At 42.8% G+C, this 24,237-nt stretch overlaps 2 protein-coding genes across 2 annotated transcripts; one reads left to right on the top strand and one right to left on the bottom strand.

Moving 5' to 3' along the window:
* The first annotated feature begins 280 nt into the window (after nucleotides 1-280).
* On the top strand, nucleotides 281-7,302 carry LOC311101184 (ER lumen protein-retaining receptor 2). Its single transcript, XM_084142279.1, has 5 exons — nucleotides 281-580; nucleotides 3,110-3,210; nucleotides 3,597-3,755; nucleotides 4,271-4,523; nucleotides 5,887-7,302. The coding sequence occupies exons 1-5, from the start codon at nucleotides 490-492 to the stop codon at nucleotides 5,919-5,921; spliced, it is 639 nt and encodes a 212-aa protein (XP_083998405.1). The 5' UTR covers nucleotides 281-489; the 3' UTR covers nucleotides 5,922-7,302.
* A 38-nt stretch (nucleotides 7,303-7,340) lies between these two features.
* Nucleotides 7,341-23,852, bottom strand: LOC311100484 (uncharacterized protein). The gene is made up of 7 exons (XM_084141406.1): nucleotides 23,140-23,852; nucleotides 13,566-13,768; nucleotides 13,349-13,450; nucleotides 12,358-12,453; nucleotides 12,135-12,245; nucleotides 10,433-10,556; nucleotides 7,341-10,314 (listed from the first exon to the last, which is right to left on the bottom strand). Exons 1-7 carry the CDS (start codon nucleotides 23,165-23,167, stop codon nucleotides 7,577-7,579), a joined length of 3,402 nt encoding a protein of 1,133 aa, XP_083997532.1. The 5' UTR covers nucleotides 23,168-23,852; the 3' UTR covers nucleotides 7,341-7,576.
* Nucleotides 23,853-24,237: the final 385 nt, after the last annotated feature.

Raw genomic sequence — 24,237 nt, 5'->3', positions numbered from 1 at the left:
GTGTAAATGCAGTATCAGATTAGGATGTTATTTGAATGAAGGGTATTGGATGTGAGTGTCTTATATGCATTTGAGTGTCTCTTTTGAGTATTTCACTTTTATATGAATATCTTCTGCAAAGTAGTATATTCCAGTGTCAAATTCTTAAATGAGTGTGGTTTAGTTAGTTTTTATAAATATCGTAGTTGAAAATATAAAATACATTTCTGTGATCACGGAAGTGCACTTCTTACGGGCGTGTCTAACCTCCCATTAGGCGAACGTCAATTTTTTTCCCGGCTTGCATTGAGCGCCACGTTTCGGGGCCACGTCGCGCATTACTCGCCATTTTCTCATCCAGACCAAGGAAAACGTCAATTTAGGTGCCTGACAGACCCTCTTGTAAGGTTTTAAACCTGCCAGCAACGGAGGCTAGAAGGTCGTATTTGATTTGACCGGCATAGGTTCGTTCTAGCGAAGGCACAGCCGCCTGCAGCACCCAGCAGAATCATGAACATTTTCAGACTCACCGGTGATCTCTCACATTTAGCAGCCATCATCATCCTACTGCTAAAAATATGGAAAACCAGGTCCTGTGCCGGTGAGTACGATTATTAAGACTATTTGCAAGCTGCATACATCTCCGATTGCCATCTCAATTCCAGTGCAATGTACCTAGCTATTAAGCTAGCAACGTTTCCTTGCAGTGGTTTCTTGTGTTGACAAGCTAGCTGCTACTAACGTTAACTTGAGGCTTAATCAAATCAGATTGTTAGCATTGATGCTAGCACGGCCTAGGAAACAGATCAATGCCAAATCAAATGCACCCAAATCACAGTGATCATGACACGCATTTGATTCTCGTTTGTATGCAATGTCGGTTGCTAAGTAACGTTAGATAGCTAACGTTAGTTGACTTGTGTTGAGTCCCCCACTCATTTACTGGCCAGCTAGCGATGTCAGGTCAACAGATTTGCGCACGTCAGTTTGGTGCCCCATCAGGGCCCACTAAACCCTTTTCAGTGTGTGGTATGTCATGCCTCATCATCCCTGTTGTAGTACAGAAACCTTTGAGCTTAGTCCGCTAATTCATTTCCACCCCCGTCGCCCGATCCGCTGCCACCCTTGTCTGTCCTCTGACGTGGCAGCGCTGTCACTGAACGCGGATAATATGGTAAAAAATCTAATTGCTGTCAAATGCACAGCTGATACAGGACTTTATGTTACTTTAACTTGTACAGAATGAAATTAGTCAATTCCCAATGGCCCCTGGGAATACAAGGCTTGTTGCAGTCGGTTGTGTAAACTACAGCCCCCAAGCCATAAGACTTCTAAACAAGACAGCTAACAAGCTAATCAAATGGCTACCCGGACTACCTGCATTGACCTTTTTTTCACTTACTCTCTTGCACCGACTCTACCCACACACTCACACATACTTACACTGACACCCCAACAAACACACACTTTCACACTCACCACATACGCTGCTGCTACTGTCTATTATCTATCCTGTTGCCTAGTCACTTTACCCATATATGTACAGTACATAGGTTCCTCAATGACCTCGTACCCCTCCCTGCACATCAACTCGGTACTGGTACTCCCTGTATATAGCCATGTTATTTTCTACTCCCTATATAGCCATGTTATTTTTATTCGTTATTCACTGTGTATTTATTCCTCGTGTCATTATTTCAATTTTTTATTACATCTTGAACTCTGCTTTGTTGTAAATTGACCTGTAAGTAAGAATTTCACTGTTAGTCTACACCTGTTGTCTACGACGCATTTGAAAAATAACATTTGATTTGAAACTGGTTTGGGGTTGAAGGTTAGGTTTAAGATTATCTGAGCTGTCAGAGGAGGCACTGATACCTGTCATGATCAACAACTTCAGTAGGCAGGTAGCTTCTCACAGGAGGTTGGATTTGTGACACATGGTACTGGGCCTGTCATTAGAAACATAATCACACCACTGTAAGCACTGAAGTTGAATACAGTCTTTAATATACTCTATTAATGTTATTAATGTATTGTGAGCTTCTTGACTACAAGTGGGTGCTGCCACTTGCCAGTGTTTGCAGGCTGGCCTTCTGAGGACAGAGCAGCTGTAAGTCTATCTATGCCTGTGTTTAGATCACCTGTAATAAAATGCCTTGGAAGTCTTACAATTCTTATCACAGTTTTCACTATCTGGCCATGCTAGAGAGGACGGAAGCATGGTGCTCTCAAAACATAACTGAGATTGTAGCCACTGACCATAACCATACAGTATCTCTGTGTATTTTTCAGGCATAGGTAGGTTGAGGGATGGATCCTCTTTCAGCACAGTCTGAAAGAGTAGGTTTTTGCGATGGCAAGCCCAGGATTGTACATCAGGTGGTCTAAGCATTTGTATGTGATAATGCTGTACTATGCCTACATCTTATGAGACACTCAGTTGGTTGTGTGTTTGCAATTCTCCTGAATGGAGTCCAACTAGCTTTTACCTCATCATAGATGCTAAGTGGATTTGATCTGTCATGTTTTCATTCCTTCAGTTAGAATCAGAAATTAATGTACGCAAGCATCACAAAGCAAACCTTTTATTAATTTGATGTTGCTGCTTGTGGTATAAGTTACAGCCATAATGCCTGTAATGTCAAGATTTGCCATAGCAGTATCTTCAAATTCATGACATTTACAAGTGTAAGATAGAACACAAAACATTGTGTAGTTATGAGTTTGCAGGTCCTAACTGGGTTAGCCAGTGAAATTGGATAAAATTAGCTTTCCAGGTTTAGATTTCTACCAAGGGGCCACCACAGTCCCTGTTCAACAACACTTCTTTCCGCTCTTCCTCCCTGAGAAGTAACACTGATCTGACCTGACTGGATAGGTGAAAGCAAGGATTCCACTTCATAGCCTCACACCAACCCTGTCCTGTCAGATCAGTGGTTACTCTAAGGAAGGATGCAAGGCTAACATCTCTACCCAATTATTTCACAATTCAGATGAAGGAAATGAGATAGGAGAGGAAGCCACTTAAGGCTTGTGAGATGCACTCATGGTGGGCTGTTGTGAGTTTGGGAGAGAACAGCGACATCTGACATCTCATACACCTGTTGGTTGTTTGTCTCTCTGACAGGTATCTCTGGGAAGAGTCAGATCCTGTTCGCCTTGGTGTTCACCAGTCGCTACCTGGACCTGCTCACCTCCTTCATCTCCCTCTACAACACCACCATGAAGGTGCGAGACGCACACCCCAACAAACAATGGACCTCTGAGGGTGACAGGCTCATCCTCTTAGAGCTCTTTGTCCAAGAAACACACCCCGCCCATGCTCTATAGTAGAGAGATCTACTCACATGAGTCAATATTGAAGTACCGTTAAGTTGACACACCCTTGTATGCCCAAGGTTCATTGGTGTGTGAGTGGGTGCATCAAGAGTGTGTACCTCTAACTATGGAAACCGCTAGTACATTTAAAACACAGCAGCTAATTTGCTCACTTTTCTCATCGGTGTCTGATTGAGGTTGCCGTGTGGTTAACCTAATTGGATGTATACACACATCTTCCAAGTTACAGTGAAGGGATCAAGTTACAGTGATTGGTGGATTGTATTATGTTTCAGGTAATCTACATTGGCTGTGCATACGCCACTGTGTACCTGATCTACACTAAGTTCAAGGCCACCTATGACGGTAACCATGACACCTTCAGAGTGGAGTTCCTGGTTGTCCCCGTAGGAGGGTTGGCGTTCCTCGTCAACCACGACTTCTCTCCCCTCGAGGTAAGGACACACACCTACTTGTCTCTCGGTAAGATGAATCATCAGTGTATTATACAGCAACCGATATAGAGCCATTTTATGTTTAAAAGCAAATGTCGCGTTCGAGTGATACGTGCGCATTCTCGCAACGAAACGCCCTGTAGCAGATAGCTATACACTGATGTCGGGACCTTCTCAAACTTAGCAGTGAGTGAGTGATGACCATGAAAACACACAATACTGATGACTAGCTATGCTCAACAAGTATATTGTTCTTCTAGCTTTATCTAGCTTCATTTGTGATATTTTACCTTGCCTCGCTGGCTGGCTAGGTAATCAATGTTCTGCGATGTTGTAAAGACGATAACCACTATTAACTGCACCTGAAGTCGGACGTGATCGTATTTACTTTTATGTAAACAAACTGCTTTCTGAATCGGAACTGCGCACGTAACTTTTCATGACACAGCCGGGAAATGGGTCTATACAGCCACAGATTCCACCTCTCACTAGCTCCCCATCTCCTCTCCCTCCAGATCCTGTGGACGTTCTCTATCTACCTGGAGTCGGTGGCCATCTTGCCCCAGCTCTTCATGATCAGTAAGACGGGCGAGGCGGAGACCATCACCACCCATTACCTGTTCTTCCTGGGTCTGTACCGGGCTCTCTACCTCATCAACTGGATCTGGCGCTTCTACTTCGAGGGATTCTTCGACATGATCGCCATCGTGGCCGGTGTTGTTCAGACAATCCTCTATTGCGACTTCTTCTACCTGTATGTAACGAAAGGTGAGTCGAGCTGCAGTCTTCTTCTTCTGGCTTATTTCCTAAGTTTGGTGCAGTGTTTCCGCAGCAGTCATTTAACATGAAAACATATTTCGGTCAAGGCACACTTTGAAGATGCTAGAACAGCCCACATTTACCTTTCCTCTGCAAAAAAACAAACAAGTAATGAATAGAAAAATCTGACAACCCCATAGTAGAATAGTTTATGTACCTAGTCGGCTTGTGTGTTCTACGCTAGATAAATATTCCTCTCGAGGCGCATTCAAATTACGAGTGCCATAAGGAGGGAAACCTTCATTCTGACAAGCAGTCAATGCACAACAATTCTTGCAATCGCAAGAAAAACAGCAGCTTTAATGGCCTTTTTTAAAAAGAGGGCGATCCCAGCTTTCCATTCCTACTTTATTTATTTCTCAACTCCTAAATATGTGCGTACTGCACCATTTTTAAACCCAGAGTTTTTAGCATGGTTAAGCATGCTCTGCAATTCACTGTGAGTGCATAGGGGATAGTGGGGTTAAATCTAACACTGGTCAATTGTAGGGTAACTTGGTGTAAAACGCCACCTACCTCAATGTTTTTTGAGTGACTTAAAAAAGTTGTGCAAGAGTAGTGGCAACCAGGGAAAGTGTTGGGGGGGAAAAACATGGTGACATTAAGTGGTTTCTGTGAGAAGTACAGGCATGGTTGTTACCCTGGGTGGCAGGTTACCCCTCTCTGCCAACAACAGCACATTTTCAGTTTTCCCCTCTCCACAGACCCTTCACAGACAGTCCTAGCAAAAATCCTTCTTGGGAAATTGCCCTTTGCTAAGAAGCTATTTTTGACCATTTTAATTGAAAACAATCCCAGTAAGGTCCTTGCTACCCGAAATTATTTGATATTGACATAGAAACGGCTGCATTGGACCTTTTAAAGTCCAGTATATACAGTTTGCTTGTCACTGTAAACACTCAAGAAAAAAGACGAGTAGGCGGCCAGTACGTTGCAATAAACTTGTTTACTATTAACAGAAAATATTTACAAAAGAATCGCTGCATATAGGAGCAGATCATAATTGTACATGAGGACGCACAACGGCAACACATTTTGAATTTTTGTGCGTCCTCATGTACGATGCTCATATTTATTATTTTGTAAATATTTTCTGTTAATAGTTCACTAAAGTTTATTGCAACGTACTGGCCGCCTACTTGTCTTCTTTCTCGAGTTCTTTCTTGAATTTCCTGCCCACTGCCTTCATCTCCACTGTAAACACTTACCAGGAACCTCTGGTATTCCTTGTCACAGATGTGAGCAGAAAATGTGCTAAGCTCATCTGTTTAACAGGAGCGTTGAACCTAAACATCTCTCCTCTCTGTTTCAGTACTGAAAGGAAAGAAGCTGAGTCTGCCAGCCTAAGTGCCAAAGATCAGCGATTTGGCAGACTCACTGGGGGGGTGGCACATGAGTTGCCCCCCTCCCATCCCCCCCTCCTACCGCCAGTGTAAGATGCCTGAGACAGAGAGCGAGCTGCTTACAGTTTGTCCTGTTTTTTTACCACTATCAGCGACACCCAGGGGCCTGTTCAGGAGGGTGCAAACGTCAGAGTGCTCAGATAGAAATGTATTGTATAGAACAGATTGTCTGTTATGTAGAGCTAGGGAATTGTCAGCTCTAATAATTATATTTCTATCTGCGACGCTTTCAAAACTTCACCTTGCTGAATGCAACCCAGAACAAACCCAAAAAGGCCTTGGGCTTCTGTTTGATGCATCTTGCCTGACCTTTTTTATTACTCTGTATAAAGAAAGAAAAAGTTTTCTACATAAAAATGTGTACTCTCTGTATGATGATTTGACACATTAGTGAATGAGAGCTGAAAACATAAATTGCCTGTGATTTGACACTGTAAAATATTGGAGCGGACCTCTTGTGGTGGGATATTATTGACTAAATCCGTTTTAGTATTTGCAATCTCAAATGTGCATTTGTTTTTTTTCCTGAATCCAAAACGTGGGGAAGTGTAATGGAGTTTTATCCCCTTGGCTTTGGCTGGCAAACTTTGTTTTGTTTTGAGGATACTAAGTTTTATGTTTTTCTCTTTCTGACCCAGTGTACTTCCTGTATAAAGAGGGCCAGTTAAACAACTGTTCATTCATGCCCTGGTCAATACTTAATATATCCCCAAACTGACAGATTAAAAAAATCTAATGAATGTTAAGTTTGAATTTACCTGTAATTGTCACCTGCTATTTGAATGAACTGTCAGTAGTGATATTTGAGATCTATCACTTACACCCCCAAAGAGTTTTCACTGAAATGCAGTATTGATAAACTGCCTTATCTTCATTGCTGTGAATGGCTTTCTTCATTTAAATTTACACTAAAACAAATGTATTCTCATTTTCTTCACCCATGGTTTGATGGTGTATCACCTGTATCTATATTTTATTACCTGAGTGTCATTTCAAAATGGCACTAAGTGTTTAAAATGAGTCCATTCAATGGCAATATACTGTAGGCTACTAATGCAGACATCAGCTCCTGAAACCAGTCGGTGTATGCAGATTCATATGTAGTGTTTCTTAACAATGTCCATAGAATTGTCTACATGATGTGCATATTGTTGAGCTGACTTTAGAAGATCTGTTGATCTTTGTGACAAACCTGATTCTATGGGCATTGTTGAATTGGAAGCATTATTTGGCCTCACATGCAGATCATTCCAATTTGTTTTTTACTGAGCTTTCTTTTGCATGATGTTGCCACCACAAATAAAGATTTTACGGAAAACAATTGACCCTGACTTGACTGAATGAGAAGTAAGGAGGTGGGTGTTGATGAGATTGTACTTTATTAATCACAGAAGGAGAAAGTAGTCATCACTACAGCCATAGCAAAGAAAACTAAAGAAATACGCAGAACATACATGGTAGGGTTGCTAGAGCATGCTGAGTTTAGGCTGTGTCATTTGCTACTGGTTACATAAGCAGTTAATTTACAACAATTGCTTAACACAATCAGCATTTATAGAACATTGAGAACATAATGATCTTAACTTTCTTTAACTTCAACTAATAAGCTGGGTGGCATTTATCTTGATGAGTCCGCAAACGGTCTCTACGATTGAAAGCTTTCCCGCAATCCATACATTGGTAAGGCTTCTCTCCTGTGTGAGTCTTCATGTGTCTGCTCAACTGATGGGAGGTGCTGAAGGACTTGTTGCAGGTGAGACATGAATACGGTTTCTCCCCGGTATGACTTCGCCGGTGTATGGTAAGATAATGGGCTTGAACGAAACCCTTCCCACAGTCCTTGCACTTGAATGGCCGGTCTCCAGTATGGTATCTCATGTGTATCCTCAGTTCAGAAGCCGATTTGAAAACCCTGGTACACTCCTTAAATGTGCAGGAATAAGGATTCTCCCCTGTGTGAATCAATACGTGTCTCGCCAATGGGGCAGGGCTGTAGAACCCCTTACCGCAGTAGGAGCATGGGTAACGCACCCCTTTGTGGTATACATTCTCATGCATCTTCATTTGACCCTTGTCCCGGAAAGCTTTGTTACACTGGGAACAAGGGAAACGTTTCACCTGAGGAGTGTGAACACGATTCATGTGTGTTTTCAGAATCCCCTTGGATTGGAAGCTCTTTCCACACTCCCAGCAAAGGCACGGTTTCTCTCCTGTGTGCTTTCTCTGGTGTGTCACAAGAGCAGTTTCAAAATGGAACTTCTTTGGACAGTTGGAGCACTTATATGGGAGATCCCCGGTGTGAGTCCTCTCGTGTCGGACGAAAACAGATAACTCAGCATAGCTTCTCTCACAGTATGTGCAGCGGAACGGCCCACTGAACTGATGGTCATCCACGTAGTGTCTGGAGAGGTATCTTATCACATTGAAGCTTTTCTCACACATGGTGCATTGAACCGGTTTGTGCTCTACCTTGTGTATTGCAAGCGTTTCTTGGTCTGGGAACATCCTTCGGCAATAGGCGCAGCGAAGTGGGTTGTGGATGCGTTTGTGTGCCGTCAGTGTGGATTTTAGCCCAAATTCCTTCCCACATTCATTACACTTGTGGATTTTCTTTTCCCCTAATTCAACAGGTTCACCCTTCCTCACCTTGCAGAACAGTCTCATGTGCCTCCTCAATACAAAGTCGAACTTGTATTTCGACCCACAACGAGGGCAAGCGTGTGGGCGCTCATCTGAATGAGATAGAATGTGATATCTCAGGTATCCCGATACAAATTTATGGCAAATAGGACACCTTGCACAGCGTTTGGATGATTGTATAGATGCACTTGGTTCCGGGGTGGAAGATGGGTCTTTGGTTGCAGAGGTGGAGGATGACTCGCTGTCCTCAGGAGTTTCCTCAATAGGAAAGACACATCTTTCAATATGTTCCTGGAAGCTTCTCAAGGTCTTGTAAATCTTCTTACAGGTAGGACATCGATAGGGCCAGTCACCAGTGTGGGTCACCATGTGTTTCCTCAGAACTGCAGGACGCTGGACGACCTTACCGCACACCTTGCATGTCCTACGCTCCAGGGACCTTTTAGCTCTTGCGGATGACCCCTCCACAGAATGCATGTAGGTGAAGGCAGAATTCTGATTGTTCAGAGTTGCAGAGAGAGGTATGATTCCTGCTTCCCATGTCATGCTCTGCTGGTGTGTACTGCCTGATGGCCCTGGGTCTGTCTGCCCCATAGCTGGAGGACCACAGCTCTCTCCAAGCTCCCCTTGTTGACGACTCAGAAAAAGACAAGCCTCTTCATGAGCCTTCACACTGTAATCGTGCTTGAAGGTCCTCTCACAGTTACTACATTGATGGATTCCTTTCTTCGGATGGGACTCCATGTGGATCTTCAGTTCGGAAGAGTTAGGGAAGATGTGTTTGCAGACTCTGCACTTTTTGGGCTCAGTGTGGATAATCTGATGCCGCTTCATGCTCGAACCTGTGGCGAAAGTCTTCCCACAAACAGGACATGTCTTGCAGACAACGCGTTTTTGTTTTCTTTCATTTGGGCCTGCTTTTTGTCCTGGCGGCCGCGGTAAAATTTTCTTCAACATCACACCCTTGTATTGCATCACTGATATGGACGACTCACTGTCTTCAGGCGTTTCCTCAATAGGAAAGACACATCTTTCAGTATGTTCCTGGAAGCTTCCCAAGGCCTTGTAAATCTTCTTACAGGTGGGACATTGATAGGGCCAGTCACCAGTGTGAGTCACCATGTGTTTCCTCAAGACTGCAGGACGCTGGACGACCTTGCCGCACACCTTGCATGTTCTACGCTCCAGGGACCTTTTGGCTCTCGGGACCTTTTGATTTGATTTGGGGGTCTGTGTCATGTTAGCGATGACAATCCCTTGTAGGTCCACTGAGGGCTTTTGTATCATGGAGGATATGATTTCTTTAGACACGCCTATGCTTCTCTTTTGTCCAGGTTTGGGCATTTTTCTACATTTTTCATCATGGGTTTCTTCTTTCTTTTTGGTGGGCTTTTTGAGAAGTTTTAAAGGCTTCTCTATACCATCTTCCCCTATACCCATCACTGTTTCGTACTCTGGTTCCACCTTGTCTGTCTCTTGTTCAAAAAACTCTGCATCATCCTCTGCCTCTTCATCATCACTAACAGAGGATGTTTTGTTTTTCTCACATTCACCTGATCTGCTATCCACCCCTTCTCTTTCTTTTACATCAATACCTGTTCCTTCTTTCTTCACCTCTGTTGTAATTACCACCCTTTCCACAGGAGGAAGACAGAGAGCTGAGAGAATGCAATCCCCATCGGTGGAAGATGGAGGGTCTGAAAAAGAAGGAAAAAGGGAACCAAAACTCAACACACAGACGTCATTTGCAATGGGGTGTCTAAAACGAATCCATGATAAAGCATGAAAATGATGGGTCCTGTGGGAGATGCCTACTATGGTTGTCCAGCTGGCAGAGATCTCTGTGGTACTGAAGCAGGGTTTTCAGCTGCTGAGGGTGAGACACGGACTCAACACATTCCTCCAGAACAGAGGGGACATCGCTGAGCAGCAAGGCAGCCTGACACAATGAGGAATACAGAGTTAGAAGGAATATAGGTAGAATTCACACAATGCCTAAGTGTCAAGTCCAATGTTCCTCTACAGTGCCTTTGGAAAGTATTCAGACCCTTTGACTTTTTCCACATTTTGTTACATTACAGCCTTATTCTAAAATTGATTAAAATTGTTTGTTTCCCTCATCAATCTACACACAATACCCCATAATGACAAAGCAAAAACAGGTTTTGAAATTTTTGCTAATTTATTAAAAGTAAAAAACTGAAATATCACATTTACATAAGTATTCAGACCCTTTACTCAGTACTTTGTTGAAGCACCTTTGGCAGCAATTACAGCCTCGAGTCTTCTTAGGTATGACGCTACAAGCTTGGCACACCTGTATTTGGGGAGTTTCTCCCATTCTTCTCTGCAGATCCTCTCAAGCTCTGTCAGGTTGGATGGGGAGCGTTGCTGCACAGCTATTTTCAGGTCTCTCCAGAGATGTTTGATCGGGTTCAAGTCCGGGCTCTGGCTGGGCCACTCAAGGACATTCAGAGACTTGTCCCGAAGCTACTCCTGCGTAGTCTTGGCTGTGTGCTTAGGGTCATTGTCCTGTTGGAAGATGAACCTTCGCCCCAGTCTGAGGTCCTGAGCAGGTTTTCATCAACGATCTCTCTGTACTTTGCTCCGTTCATCTTTGCCTCGATCCTGACTAGTCTCACCAGTCCCTGCCGCTGAAAAACATCCCCACAGCATGATGCTGCCACCACCATGATTCACCGTAGAGATGGTGCCAGGTTTCCTCCAGACGTGACGCTTGGCATTCAGGCCAAATAGTTCAATCTTGGTTTCATCAGACCAAAGAATCTTGTTTCTCATGGTCTGAGAGTCTTTAGGTGCCTTTTGGCATACTCAAGCGGTCTATCATGTGCCTTTTACTGAGGAGTGGCTTCCGTCTGGCCACTCTACCATAAAGGCCTGCTTGGTGAAGTGCTGCAGAGATAGTTGTCCTACTGGAAGGTTCTCCCATCTCCACAGAGGAACTCTAGAGCTCTGTCAGAGTGACCATCAGGTTCATGGTCACCTCCCTGACCAAGGCCATTCTCCTCCGATCGGTGGTTCCAAACTTCTTCCATTTAAGAATGATGGAGGCCACTCTGTTCTTGGGCACCTTCAATGCTGCAGAAATGTTTTGGTACCCTTCCCCAGATCTGTGCCTCGACATAATCCTGTCTCAGAGCTCTACGGACAATCCCTCCGACCTCATGGCTTGGTTTGTGCTCTGACATGCACTTTCAACTCTGGGACCTTATATAGACAGGTGTGTGGCTTTCCAAATCCAATCAATTGAATTGACCACAGGTGGACTCCAATTAAGTTGTAGAAACATCTCAAGGATGATCAATGGAAACAGGATGCACCAGAGCTCAATTTCGAGTCTCATAGCAAAGGGTCTGAATACTTATGTAAATAAAAACCTGTTTTCGCTTTGTCATTATGGGGTATTGTGTGTAGATTGCTGAGGAAAATGTGGAAAAAGTCAAGGGGTCTGAATACTTTCTGAAGGCATTGTATATAATTGTATTTCTACTAGTACCTGTTGGAAGTTTGTCACAGGAAGTAGCTTCTCCAGTCTCGAAAGGAATTGCCACATGAGTTTCTGTATGGCTGCGTCATAACTGGGACCAAATTCTACAGGAAAAACATCCTAAAACAGAGTAAAGGAATATGAGCTAAGAAAAAAGTATTTAAATTGTCAAAATACACAGCAGTCACATGGAAATGACACACAACTATTCCATACCCACATACTCACTAACCTGGAAGAAATGTTTCCTTTCGTCTGGGTCTTTCAGAAGGGTTTGAACCAGCCCCAGGAAATTGGATTCAGATAATCCTACCTCTGCATCAGTCGCCTTAAACACAGAATATTATTATCTTTGGATTTTAAACAACTAATTGACCAACCTCGGTTCAATTATTTGAATTCCATTTTTTTCTTCTTTTTTTCTGTGAGCTCAATGCGCACATCGCACATTCTCTCTAGAGATAAATCAAATCCAGCCGGAACTGTGCGATGTAGTAGGGAGTTGTAGTTTCCAACAGGCCAATATTCTACATAAAAAGTGGTAATTAACTACAATGATCATAATCCATTGCGCATCTACTTATCCAGTCTGTTTTTCTTTTATAACTGCTACGAAGGGAGAAGGGAGAAGAATGTGCGACCGTGAGGTGATATAGAGAGCAGCTGTTACTTTGTGAGGTATCTCTACCTGAAAATACATTATCTAAGTGATTGATAGTTGGTATTCAGCAGTCATAAAAGTATGCCTTATGTACTTTGAAAAATAGTGATTTTGTCAGACAGCATAGGCAACAGCTCTATAGAGATTAAATGACTTTGAATGAAACAATAGTCAAATGTAGCCTAATATACACAACAACTGAAATATTTTATTAAAGTAAAGTAATGTGAATAAATGATGATGGTTAATAAGTGATAAGCAGTAATGGGCAGTCACTACCATCATGGGACTTTTATTAATTGTTTTATTCTGCCGTTGTTACAGCATTCAACCCACATAATGCATAGTGCATTTAATGTAAAAAAATAAATACTAAAACTGAAAACCGTGATTATTTTGTAATAATCTAACTGAAACGACATCAAAAAGCAGTAATCGCTCAGCACTACAGTTAGTCTGCATATGTTTTTACCATAATCTATCATTGTCATATCAGAAATACATGAATGTCTTTCACTGACTGTTTTAGACATTAGCTGAGGCTCTGCGCTAAGGAGCTCACCTGTGTCCCCCATAGAGGTGTGAGGGTCTGTATCCTGTCCAGGTGTGGCTGAATGGTCTGGAGGTCTGTGATCGGCTTGGAGCGACACAACTCCAGGACCAGCTGAAAGCAGAGCAAACCAGTCAGGACACTTATTTGAGACAATAAACATGACTAAATGTGATCATATCCCATCTTTCCCGTCATAATGAGTACTAGCTCCACCCCTCTCTCTCACCCGTGCTCGAAGACCTAGAATAAGTTGGGCCCTCTGACTGTGATTCAGAAGCTCTGGCACCATCTCTGTAACCATGGTAACAAACTCCTCCAGCATCCCATAATCCATCACGTGTCTCTGCTGGATCGTTTGCCAGATGGCTGCTGAGACCAGCCGCAGTGGTGGAATCATAAGCCGCAGAGAGGGGAGAGGAAGAGGGAGACCTGAAACACAGAAATTGACCAAACGATAAAACAATAATACACATTCAAAGAAGTTTGAATGATGAGCAACAAGTAGTGAATGAATGAGTACGGAGTAGTGAGTGATGAGTTAAACATACATCAATTAGTTAAAAATCATGTAATCATATGGGCAGTTATCACATCAAATAAGTTAAAATAGCTAGTGAATAATAGATAAGAGATATTAGCTTGCTAGCTAGGTCTAACAACGTTATCTGAAAAAGAAAGAGGCCATTGAGTATCTTTGCTTAGTATCCACCTTATTGCTACAGAATTGGTCACGATCAGACTCTGATTCCACCCCAGCGTGGCACGAAAATATTTTGGGTATCTTAGATTGTTTTGGCAATTCTCACATAGCTTAATTGGGAGGAAGAATGTTTCATATGCTTTTTACGTTTGTATCACAAACCATTTTTTTAAAATCATGACGAAAGTGGCCATTTTAAGCTTATTTTAGGCCCTATACACAGGCAGCTGCTACTCTTCCTGGGGTCCAAACACATTAAGGCACTTACATCACACATAAAACAAAAGATAAAACAGTACATCATAACATTATTACACCACTACATATCTACAATACAAAACGTATAATACCACCATACAACAATATTATAATGTACGTGTGTGTAAAGTGTGTGCTAGCATGTGTGCGTATGCATATGTCTGTTCCTGTGTTTATCTCTTCACAGTCCCCGCTGTTCCATAAGGTGTATTTAACTGTTTTTCAAATCTGATTCTACAGCTTTCATCAGTTCCCTGATGTGGAATAGAGTTCCATGTAGTCATGGCTCCATGTAGTACTGTGCACCTCCCATAGTCTGTTGTTGACTTGGGGATTGTGAAGAGACCTCTGGTGGCATGTCTTGTGGAGTATCCAGCTCTTTGTTAAGTGTTGCAGTCATTTCAGTCGCTGTAGTAGCTGATGTGTATAGTGTTGAGTCATCCGCATACATAGTCACACTGGCTTTACTCAAAGCCAGTGGCATGTCGTTAGTAAAGATTGAAAAAAGTAAGGGGCCTAGACAGCTGCCCTGGGGAATTCCTGATTCTACCTGGATTATGTTGGAGAGGCTTCCATTAAAGAACACCCTCTGTATTCTGTTAGACAGGTAACTCTTCATCCACAATATAGCAGGGGATGTAAAGCCATAACACATACGTTTTTCCAGCAGCAGACTATGATCGATAATGTCAAAAGCTGCACTGAAGTCTAACAAAACAGCTCCCAATCTTTTTATCATCAATTTCGCTCAGCCAATCACCAGTAATTTGTGTAAGTGCTGTGCTTGTTGAATGTCCTTCCCTATAAGCCTGCTGAAAGTCTGTTGTCAATTTGTTTACAGTAAAATAGCATTGTATCTGGTCAAACATCAAGTTTACTAAGGGTTGGTAACAGGCTGATTGGTTGGCTACTCGAGCCAGTAAAGGGGGCTTTACTATTCTTGGGTAGCGGAATGACTTTTGCTTCCCTCCAGGCCTGAGGGCACACACTTTCTAGTAGGCTTGGATTGAAGATATGGCAAATAGGAGTGGCAATATCGTCCGCTATTATCCTCAGATCCCCCCCAGCCCACCCACCCCGGAGATTTTTATTGCGGATCTACACGGATGACAAAAACGACCTCTCCAGAATTCATATGAAGGAAATCCATCGCAGTGACGGAGAACTTTAGCACCTGCCTATACATGCCTCCTGTAAGACCCTACGATCCGTGAACCGTACATAATAAATATCATAGATATCATCCTGACTAACTTACCCTCTAAATACACCTCCGCTGTCTTCAACCAGGATCTCAGCGATCACTGCCTTGTTGCCTGCGTCCATAATGGGTCCGCGGTCAAACGACCACCCCTCATCACTGTCAAACGCTCCCTAAAACACTTTAGCGAGCAGGCCTTCCTAATTGACCTGGCCCAGGTATCCTGGATGGATATCGATCTCATTCCGTCAGTAGAGGATGCCTGGTTGTTCTTTAAAAGTGCTTTCCTCTCAAACTTAAATAAACATGCCCCATTCAAAAAATATAGAACTAAGAACAGATATAGCCCCTGGTTCTCCTCAGACTTGACTGCCCTTGACCAGCACAAAAACATCCTGTGGCATACTGCATTAGCATCGAATAGCCCCTGCGATATGCAACTTTTCAGGGAAGTTAGGAACCAATATAGACAAGCAGTTAGGAAAGCAAAGGCTAGCTTTTTCAAACAGAAATTTGCATCCTGTAGCACTAACTCCAAAAAGTTTTGGGACACTGTAAAGTCCATGGAGAATAAGAGCACCTCCTCCCAACTGCCCACTGCACTGAGGCTAGGACACACTATCACCACCGATAAATCTACGATCATCGAGAATCTCAACAAGCATTTTGCTACGGCTGGCCATGCTTTACCTGGCTACCACTACCCCGGCCACCAGCTCTGCACCCTCCGCTGCAACTTGCCCATGCCCCCCCCCCGCTTCTCCTTCACACAAATTCAGACAGCTGATGTTCTGAAAGAGCTGCAAAATCTGGACCCCTACAAATCATCTGGGCTAGACAATCTGGACCATTTATTTCTAAAACTAGCCACCGAAATTGTCGCAACCCCTATTACTAGCCTGTTCAACCTCTCTTTCGTAACGTCTGAGATCCCCAGAGATTGGAAAGCTGCCGCGGTCATCTCCCTCTTCAAAGGGGGTGACACTTTAGATCCAAACTGTTACCGACCTATATCCATCCTGCCCTGCCTTTCGAAAGTTTTTGAAAGCCAAGTTAACAAACAGATCACCAACCATTTCGAATCCCACCGTACCTTCTCCGCTATGCAATCCGGTTTCCGAGCTGGTCATGGGTGCACCTCAGCCACGTTCAAGGTCCTAAACAATATTATAACTGCGATCGATAATAGACAGTACTGTGCAGCAGTCTTCATCGACCTGGCCAAGGCTTTCGACTCTGTCAACCACCGCATTCTTATTGGCAGACTAAATGGCCTTGGTTTCTCAAATGACTGCCTCGCCTGGTTCACCAACTACTTCTCAGATAGAGTTCAATGTGTCAAATCGGAGGGCCTGTTGTCTGGACCTATGGCAGTCTCTATGGGGGTGCTACAGGGCTCAATTCTTGGGACGACTCTTTTCTCCGTGTATATCAATGATGTCGCTCTTGCTGCTGGTGACTCTCAGATCCACCTCTACGCAGACGACACCATTTTGTATACATGTGGCCCTTCATTGGACACTGTGTTAACAAACCTCCAAACGAGCTTCAATGCCATACAACACTCCTTCAGTAGCCTCCAACTGCTCTTAAACACTAGTAAAACTAAATGCATGCTCTTCAATCGAACGCTGCTGGCACCCGCCCACCCGACTAGAATCACTACTCTCGACGGGTCTGACCTAGAGTATGTGGACAACTACAAATACCTAGGTGTTTGGTTAGACTGTAAACTCTCCTTCCAGACTCACATTAATTTAACACTATTTCGCAACAAAGCCTCCTTCACTCATGCTGCCAAACATGCCCTCGTAAAACTGACTATCCTACCGATCCTTGACTTTGGCGATGTCATTTACAAAATAGCCTCCAACACTCTACTGAGCAAATTGGATGTAGTCTATCACAGTGCCATCCGTTTTGTCACCAAAGCCCCATATACTACCCACCACTGTGACCTGTACGCTCTTGTTGGCTGGTCCTCACTACATATTCGTCGCCAAACCCACTGGCTCCAGGCCATCTATAAATCACTGCTAGGCAAATCCCTGCCTTATCTTAGCTCATTGGTCACCATAGCAACACCCACCCGTAGTCTGCGCTCCCGCAGGTACTGTATATCTCACTGGTCTTCCCCAAAGCCAACACCTCCTTTGGCCGCCATTCCTTCCAGTTCTCTGCTGCCAATGACTGGAATTAATTGCAAAAATCTCTGAAGCTGGAGACTTATCTCCCTCACTAACTTTAAGCATCAGTTGTCAGAGCACCTTACCGATCACTGCACCTGTCCACAGCCCATCTGAAATTAGCCCACCCAACTACCTCATCCCCATATTGTTATTTATTTTGCTCATTTGCACCCCAGTATCTCTATTTGCACATCATCTCTTGCTATCATTCCAGTGTTAATACTAATTGTAATTATTTTGCACTATGGCCTATTTATTGCCTTACCTCCATACCTTGCTACATTTGAACACACTGTATATATATATTATCTGTTGTATTTTTTACTTTATGTTTTGTTTTACCCTATATGTAACTCTGTGTTGTTGTTTTTAATCGCACTGCTTTGCTTTATCTTGGCCAGGTCGCAGTTGTAAATGAGAACTTGTTCTCAACTGGCTTACCTGGTTAAATAAAGACATAATAAAAATAAAAATACAGACATAATCCTGGTGTCATTATATTCCTTATAGTGTGCTCTAAAATATGGAGTAGGTCTACATTCTGAAATACACATTTTCACAAATGTATTCAAAAAATATTCATATTAATATCTCAAAAGTACCTTTTTGATTTGGTTCATTTTTAGAGACATACTGTTTAAAACAGTACACTCTACAAGTACATAACATTTCCAGAGTGAGCTCACTGCTACTTTTGAAGTAATTATCAATTATATGAGCAACGCCAACATAGTGAATGGGAAGATTTATCAAAAGGGAACTCCCTCTGCTGGTGATTTGCTGAATGTGCAATCCTAAAAAAGGAGGTCTGATTGGTACAATTTTTTTGTATAAAATGGGTAATATTTTCAAGAGTACCAGATAGCCCACACTGGAAATTTGACGTATTTGAAGAGTATATTGTTCCGAACAATATGTCTAAAATTAAGCAAAATCAAAAAGGGTACTTAAAACATATTCATATTAATATCTCAAATGTTGAATAAGTTATATATAAACAACTATTTCTGAATCTAGACTTACTCCATATTTGGGAGCACACTATAAGGAGTATAATGATACCAAGATGTTGTCTGTATCATGTAGCTACTGTTCACGGATCATAGGATCTTACAGGAGGCATGTACAGTGGGGGAAAAAAGTATTTAGCCAGCCACCAATTGTGCAAGTTCTCACACTTAAAAAGATGAGAGAGGCCTGTAATTTTCATCATAGGTACACGTCAACTATGATAGACAAAATGAGAGAAAAAAAAATCCAGAAATCACATTGTAGGATTTTTAATGAATTTATTTGCAAATTATGGTGGAAAATAAGTATTTGGTCAATAACAAAAGTTTCTCAATACTTTGTTATATACGCTTTGTTGGCAATGACACAGGTCAAACGTTTTCTGTAAGTCTTCACAAGGTTTTCACACACTGTTGCTGGTATTTTGGCCCATTCCTCCATGCAGATCTCCTCTAGAGCAGTGATGTTTTGGGGCTGTCGCTGGGCAACACGGACTTTCAACTCCCTCCAAAGATTTTCTAAGGGGTTGAGATCTGGAGACTGGCTAGGCCACTCCAGGACCTTGAAATGCTTCTTACGAAGCCACTCCTTCGTTGCCTGGGCGGTGTGTTTGGGATCATTGTCATGCTGAAAGACCCAGCCACGTTTCATCTTCAATGCCCTTGCTGATGGAAGGAGGTTTTCACTCAAAATCTCACGATACATGGCCCCATTCATTCTTTCCGTTTACACGGATCAGTCGTCCTGGTCCCTTTGCAGAAAAACAGCCCCAAAGCATGATGTTTCCACCCCCATGCTTCACAGTAGGTATGGTGTTCTTTGGATGCAACTCAGCATTCTTTGTCATCCAAACACGACGAGTTGAGTTTTTACCAAAAAGTTCTATTTTGGTTTCATCTGACCATATGACATTCTCCCAATCCTCTTCTGGATCATCCAAATGCACTCTAGCAAACTTCAGACGGGCCTGGACATGTACTGGCTTAAGCAGGGGGACACGTCTGGCACTGCAGGATTTGAGTCCCTGGCGGCATAGTGTGTTACTGATGGTAGGCTTTGTTACTTTAGTCCCAACTCTCTGCAGGTCATTCACTAGGTCCCCCCGTGTGGTTCTGGGATTTTTGCTCACCGTTCTTGTGATCATTTTGACCCCACTGGGTGAGATCTTGCGTGGAGCCCCAGATCAAGGGAGATTATCAGTGGTCTTGTATGTCTTCCATTTCCTAATAATTGCTCCCACAGTTGATTTCTTCAAACCAAGCTGCTTACCTATTACAGATTCAGTCTTCCCAGCCTGGTGCAGGTCTACAATTTTGTTTCTGGTGTCCTTTGACAGCTCTTTGGTCTTGGCCATAGTGGAGTTTGGAGTGTGACTGTTTGAGGTTGTGGACAGGTGTCTTTTATACTGATAACAAGTTCAAACAGGTGCCATTAATACAGGTAACGAGTGGAGGACAGAGGAGCCTCTTAAAGAAGAAGTTACAGGTCTGTGAGAGCCAGAAATCTTGCTTGTTTGTAGGTGACCAAATACTTATTTTCCACCATAATTTGCAAATAAATTCATTATAAATCCTACAATGTGATTTTCTGGATTTTTCTCTCTCAATTTGTCTGTCATAGTTGACGTGTACATATGATTAAAATTACAGGCCTCTCTCATCTTTTTAAGTGGGAGAACTTGCACAATTGGTGGCTGACTAAACACTTTTTTCCCCCACTGTAAATGGCACAAGACAATAGCCAAGTGGTGCAAGACAGTAGGAAAGTGATGCAGAAAGCACAAATGTGACACGAGACAGTAGATAAGTTGCTTACACCAGTAAAAAGTAGAAAGAACCAGTTTTGCTCCTACTCCTGCTGCTGTAGACCCTCGTCTTTCAAAACCCATTAAATTATGCTTCTGTGTATTTCAGATGACATTGCGTGATTCACAGCCAGTTGTGCCTGTTAAAAGCTACTGTTCCTGTGTGGCTGGGTGTGGGATATGCAATCATTTGGTTGCATTACTATATCAGACTGCCCATTACTCTGAATGTGGCATGTCTGTCGTCCCTCCTGTACTTTCGTGCACTGAAACAGAGCAGAAGTGGCATAAACCACAAACAATGGTTTGTATCATTTCAATACCAGACAGTTGTGTCACATGCATACTAGCATCTCTCCTAATACCATCTCATAAATAAATAGGGAGTGAAGCCAGGACCTGTGGATGCCATGTTTGTAGTGAAGCCCAAACCAGATGCTACTCCGGCAAGCGGAATTAGGTATGCAGAGTCCAATTCCTCTTGAAAAGTAGAAACATCAAGTACAAAAGCAAGGAAGTTGGGCCATATGTTTATAAAGAAAGAAGTAAAGATGACAGGACAGTTTTGAGTAGAACATCAGCAGTTTGAAGAATAGCTGAGTGGAATATGTTACAGTCCAATTAAATAGGCAGACTACAATGTGTTGCGAAAGAATTGTTATTAATCGCTGTTAGATTCTAGTGTATTTCCTAGTGAACCCTTTACTTTTCCTGATATTGTTATTCCAGATCTACACTTTACAAGGGCTACAGCGGTGAGCTACCAGACCCATCAACCCTCAACCCACTACCTGCCTATGCTGACATGGAACCAGACTCTCTTCCCCTTATCTGCAGAATGAATCTGACAAACCACTCGTGGACTCCATTTTTGGCAAGGTACAAACTGGCAGTATCCTGTCATATCAACACCCACCACCTCCACCTGACAGTGTTGTCATCCATGAGGATGCACCACCGTTCCCAAAAGTGCCCCTGGACGGTTACCATTTACAACCAACATACTGTTCATACGAGATCATGACGGATCAAGAAAAGCTTCACCTCAGTTCTCTGTCTGTGACTTTGTCACAGTCACACCTGATTGAGGAAGCAACCAGATGCCAAAGTGAAACACCCGAGTGGCATTCACTGAGGAAGGAGAGAGTGACTGCTTCACATTTCCGGGAGGTAAGCCATGTTAGAGGTACAAGCACAGCAGAAAAACTGGCAGAAATAATTATCAGAGGGACAAGACAAACACCACTAATGAAAAGGGGGCTGGAAATGGAAGCAGGTGCATTGAAGGACTATGCAGTTCTAAAAAATCTTAATCTGACAAAGTGTGGGATAGTCGTGCATCTGGACGCACCTTGGCTGGGTGCATTGCCTGATGGGCTGGTATATGACCCACTTGAGCAACCATCATTTGGTCTAGTTGAAATGAAATGCCCAACTGTAGCCAAAAAAAATTTAGCCAGCTACATAGACTGCAAGTTCCTGAGATTTGACCATGGCCTACACAAATTGAAGGAAAGCCATTGTTATTATTGGCAAGTCCATTGAAACAGCACTGGAACAGCTCCCTTCTTCAGACGTCTGCGCCCAGCTGGAGTCGGAGGCTCTATCACATCTTCACTTAGAAAGTGTCGGCTGCAGACTCGTGTGTTTGTTGTAAGAAAGTTGACTCGTCGAATGTTAATCACATACCGTTTATGTAATTCACTGTCTTTGGGAAAATAAAAAAAACTAACAGAAGAATTGCATCTGACAGACAATGCGGCACACAGCAGTGATGGCTGGAAGAGCTGTCATCCCGTTTTTGAAAGGACACTTTCGTACATTTACACGTCATCATGTTATAAGTCAAGACGAAGTATTACAAGTAAAAACATTAACATAAACATTAAGATAAACAACAACAACGACGAAAATTAACCGTTTCGGATGTTTTTGACGACAAGCATTCAATGCTAGCATACGGTAGCACAGCATTCTACGATAACCGGAAGTTTACATCCATCCTGAGATTTAACCGGAAATACGTCATGCTCGCCTGTGCATATCGCCTATACTATGGGACAGCAGGAGATTGAATTTGAATATTGAAACAATGTTGCAAATGTCGGAGAGGCAGACAGCAAGGTTTATTCAAATCTCTACTGTTGAAAATTAAATGTTAGTCTAAAAGAATTGTGAGATAATGTCTAGATGCTTTTTATAGTGTTGATCAAGTTCATAAAGAGCTTGACTGGGTTGATGAGACAGTGGATTGCGCAGTCAGATGGAACAGTGTAAATATGCATTTTAACGTATTAGATTTAGTTGATGGTAATTTGTGGAATAGACACCGGCTGGAATGCGGTTTTAACCAATCAGCATTCAGGATTAAAGAGTCTTAAACATTCTTCCTCCCTATTTAGGTCTGTGACAACTGCCCGAACAATCCGAGATATTTTCAAGCCACGCTGGGATGGAATCGCCTATTACAACATCAAACCTACTTTGAGACAAAGAGTTGGTTTATAAGTATTTTTTGTTCATGTTCATCAACATTCGGTTTCAGGAAGTTAGCCACTTAGCTAGCTAGCTCGCCATATTGCTAGTTACTACAACGGTCTATAGCTATATACCTTCTTTAGATAAGTATTATTTTACCTTTTCCCCCACGGATGTGTCTTTCCATCTTGAGTCTTCCTTGCAGTTACATCCGAAAACGTTAGGTATGATAATGAGGTTAATAATAGCCACGTTTACTCCAAGTTTGCAAAAGACGAAAGGTCTCGCTTTTACATCCGTGTGGAAACTATTTCGACAGTGTAATAGTTCCGACACAAGCTCGCTAGAGTTGGACTGCCGACCAGCGCTTTCATTAATTATACGGTTAGTGCTATCCGGAATCCTTGGGTAGGGACTACCCTAAACCCTGACCTTAAAAGCCAATTTATGCTTGATATGAAAATGTGGTCAGTGGCTCAGCATGCATGCAGATGCCAAATTGAGCTCAGTACCTACGCATCGCCGTGCGCTTCACAAATGTTGTAGAAATGTGGAGGGCTCCGCATTGACATGATTGGTTAACGATACTATCGTCGATAGGTGGTGGTCTGCTCAACAGCTATGCGCTGCAGTGGCGACCGTCATTCAGGGCAAATGGGCAGAGACCCACCCATTTAGCTACAAAAATAAATAAATACACTTTTACATTATTTGTTTGCCTGCTTTGCATGTTATTTTGGCATTAATACGTGTCACATATCAATTTGCTAACAATGTAAAATATATAAAGCAGCATACAAACACGGTCTCTTTTTTGCTGTCTTTGCTGTCAAAATGCAGATGTTTCAGCCTAGCTCAGTGCTTTCTGTTGTGGTGGGGCAGCCTTCTGAAAATACGGAGCGTAGGGATTGGTAATGTTCACTAGCTGCGCCGTGATTGGCTCAGTGTTCTGTCACTCATGGGGATACGACGTCACAGCCAAATCTACGGGGAGAGCTCAAATTCAAGCCCCTTGGTTGCTGCCATAGATTTACATTAGAAGTGCCCATCAAGGTCATTGGCCACAGATACAATTATGTCAAATCACATTATATCTACCGTAGTTCAGATTGGACTGATCATGTCAACATCATACTTTCAAAATCTTAGCTAGCAAGCGAGACAAGCTGTCATCATCATGAATCAAGTCGACAATCTACTCGCAAATCCTTTTCAATCCTTGTCATATTTTGAGAAATTATAGATAAAACGTAACGA

The sequence above is a fragment of the Coregonus lavaretus genome (genome assembly GCF_964263955.1).
Source record: "Coregonus lavaretus genome assembly, chromosome: 25".
Taxonomy (NCBI): Eukaryota; Metazoa; Chordata; class Actinopteri; order Salmoniformes; family Salmonidae; genus Coregonus; species Coregonus lavaretus.
This window is presented reverse-complemented; position numbering and strand designations above follow the sequence as displayed.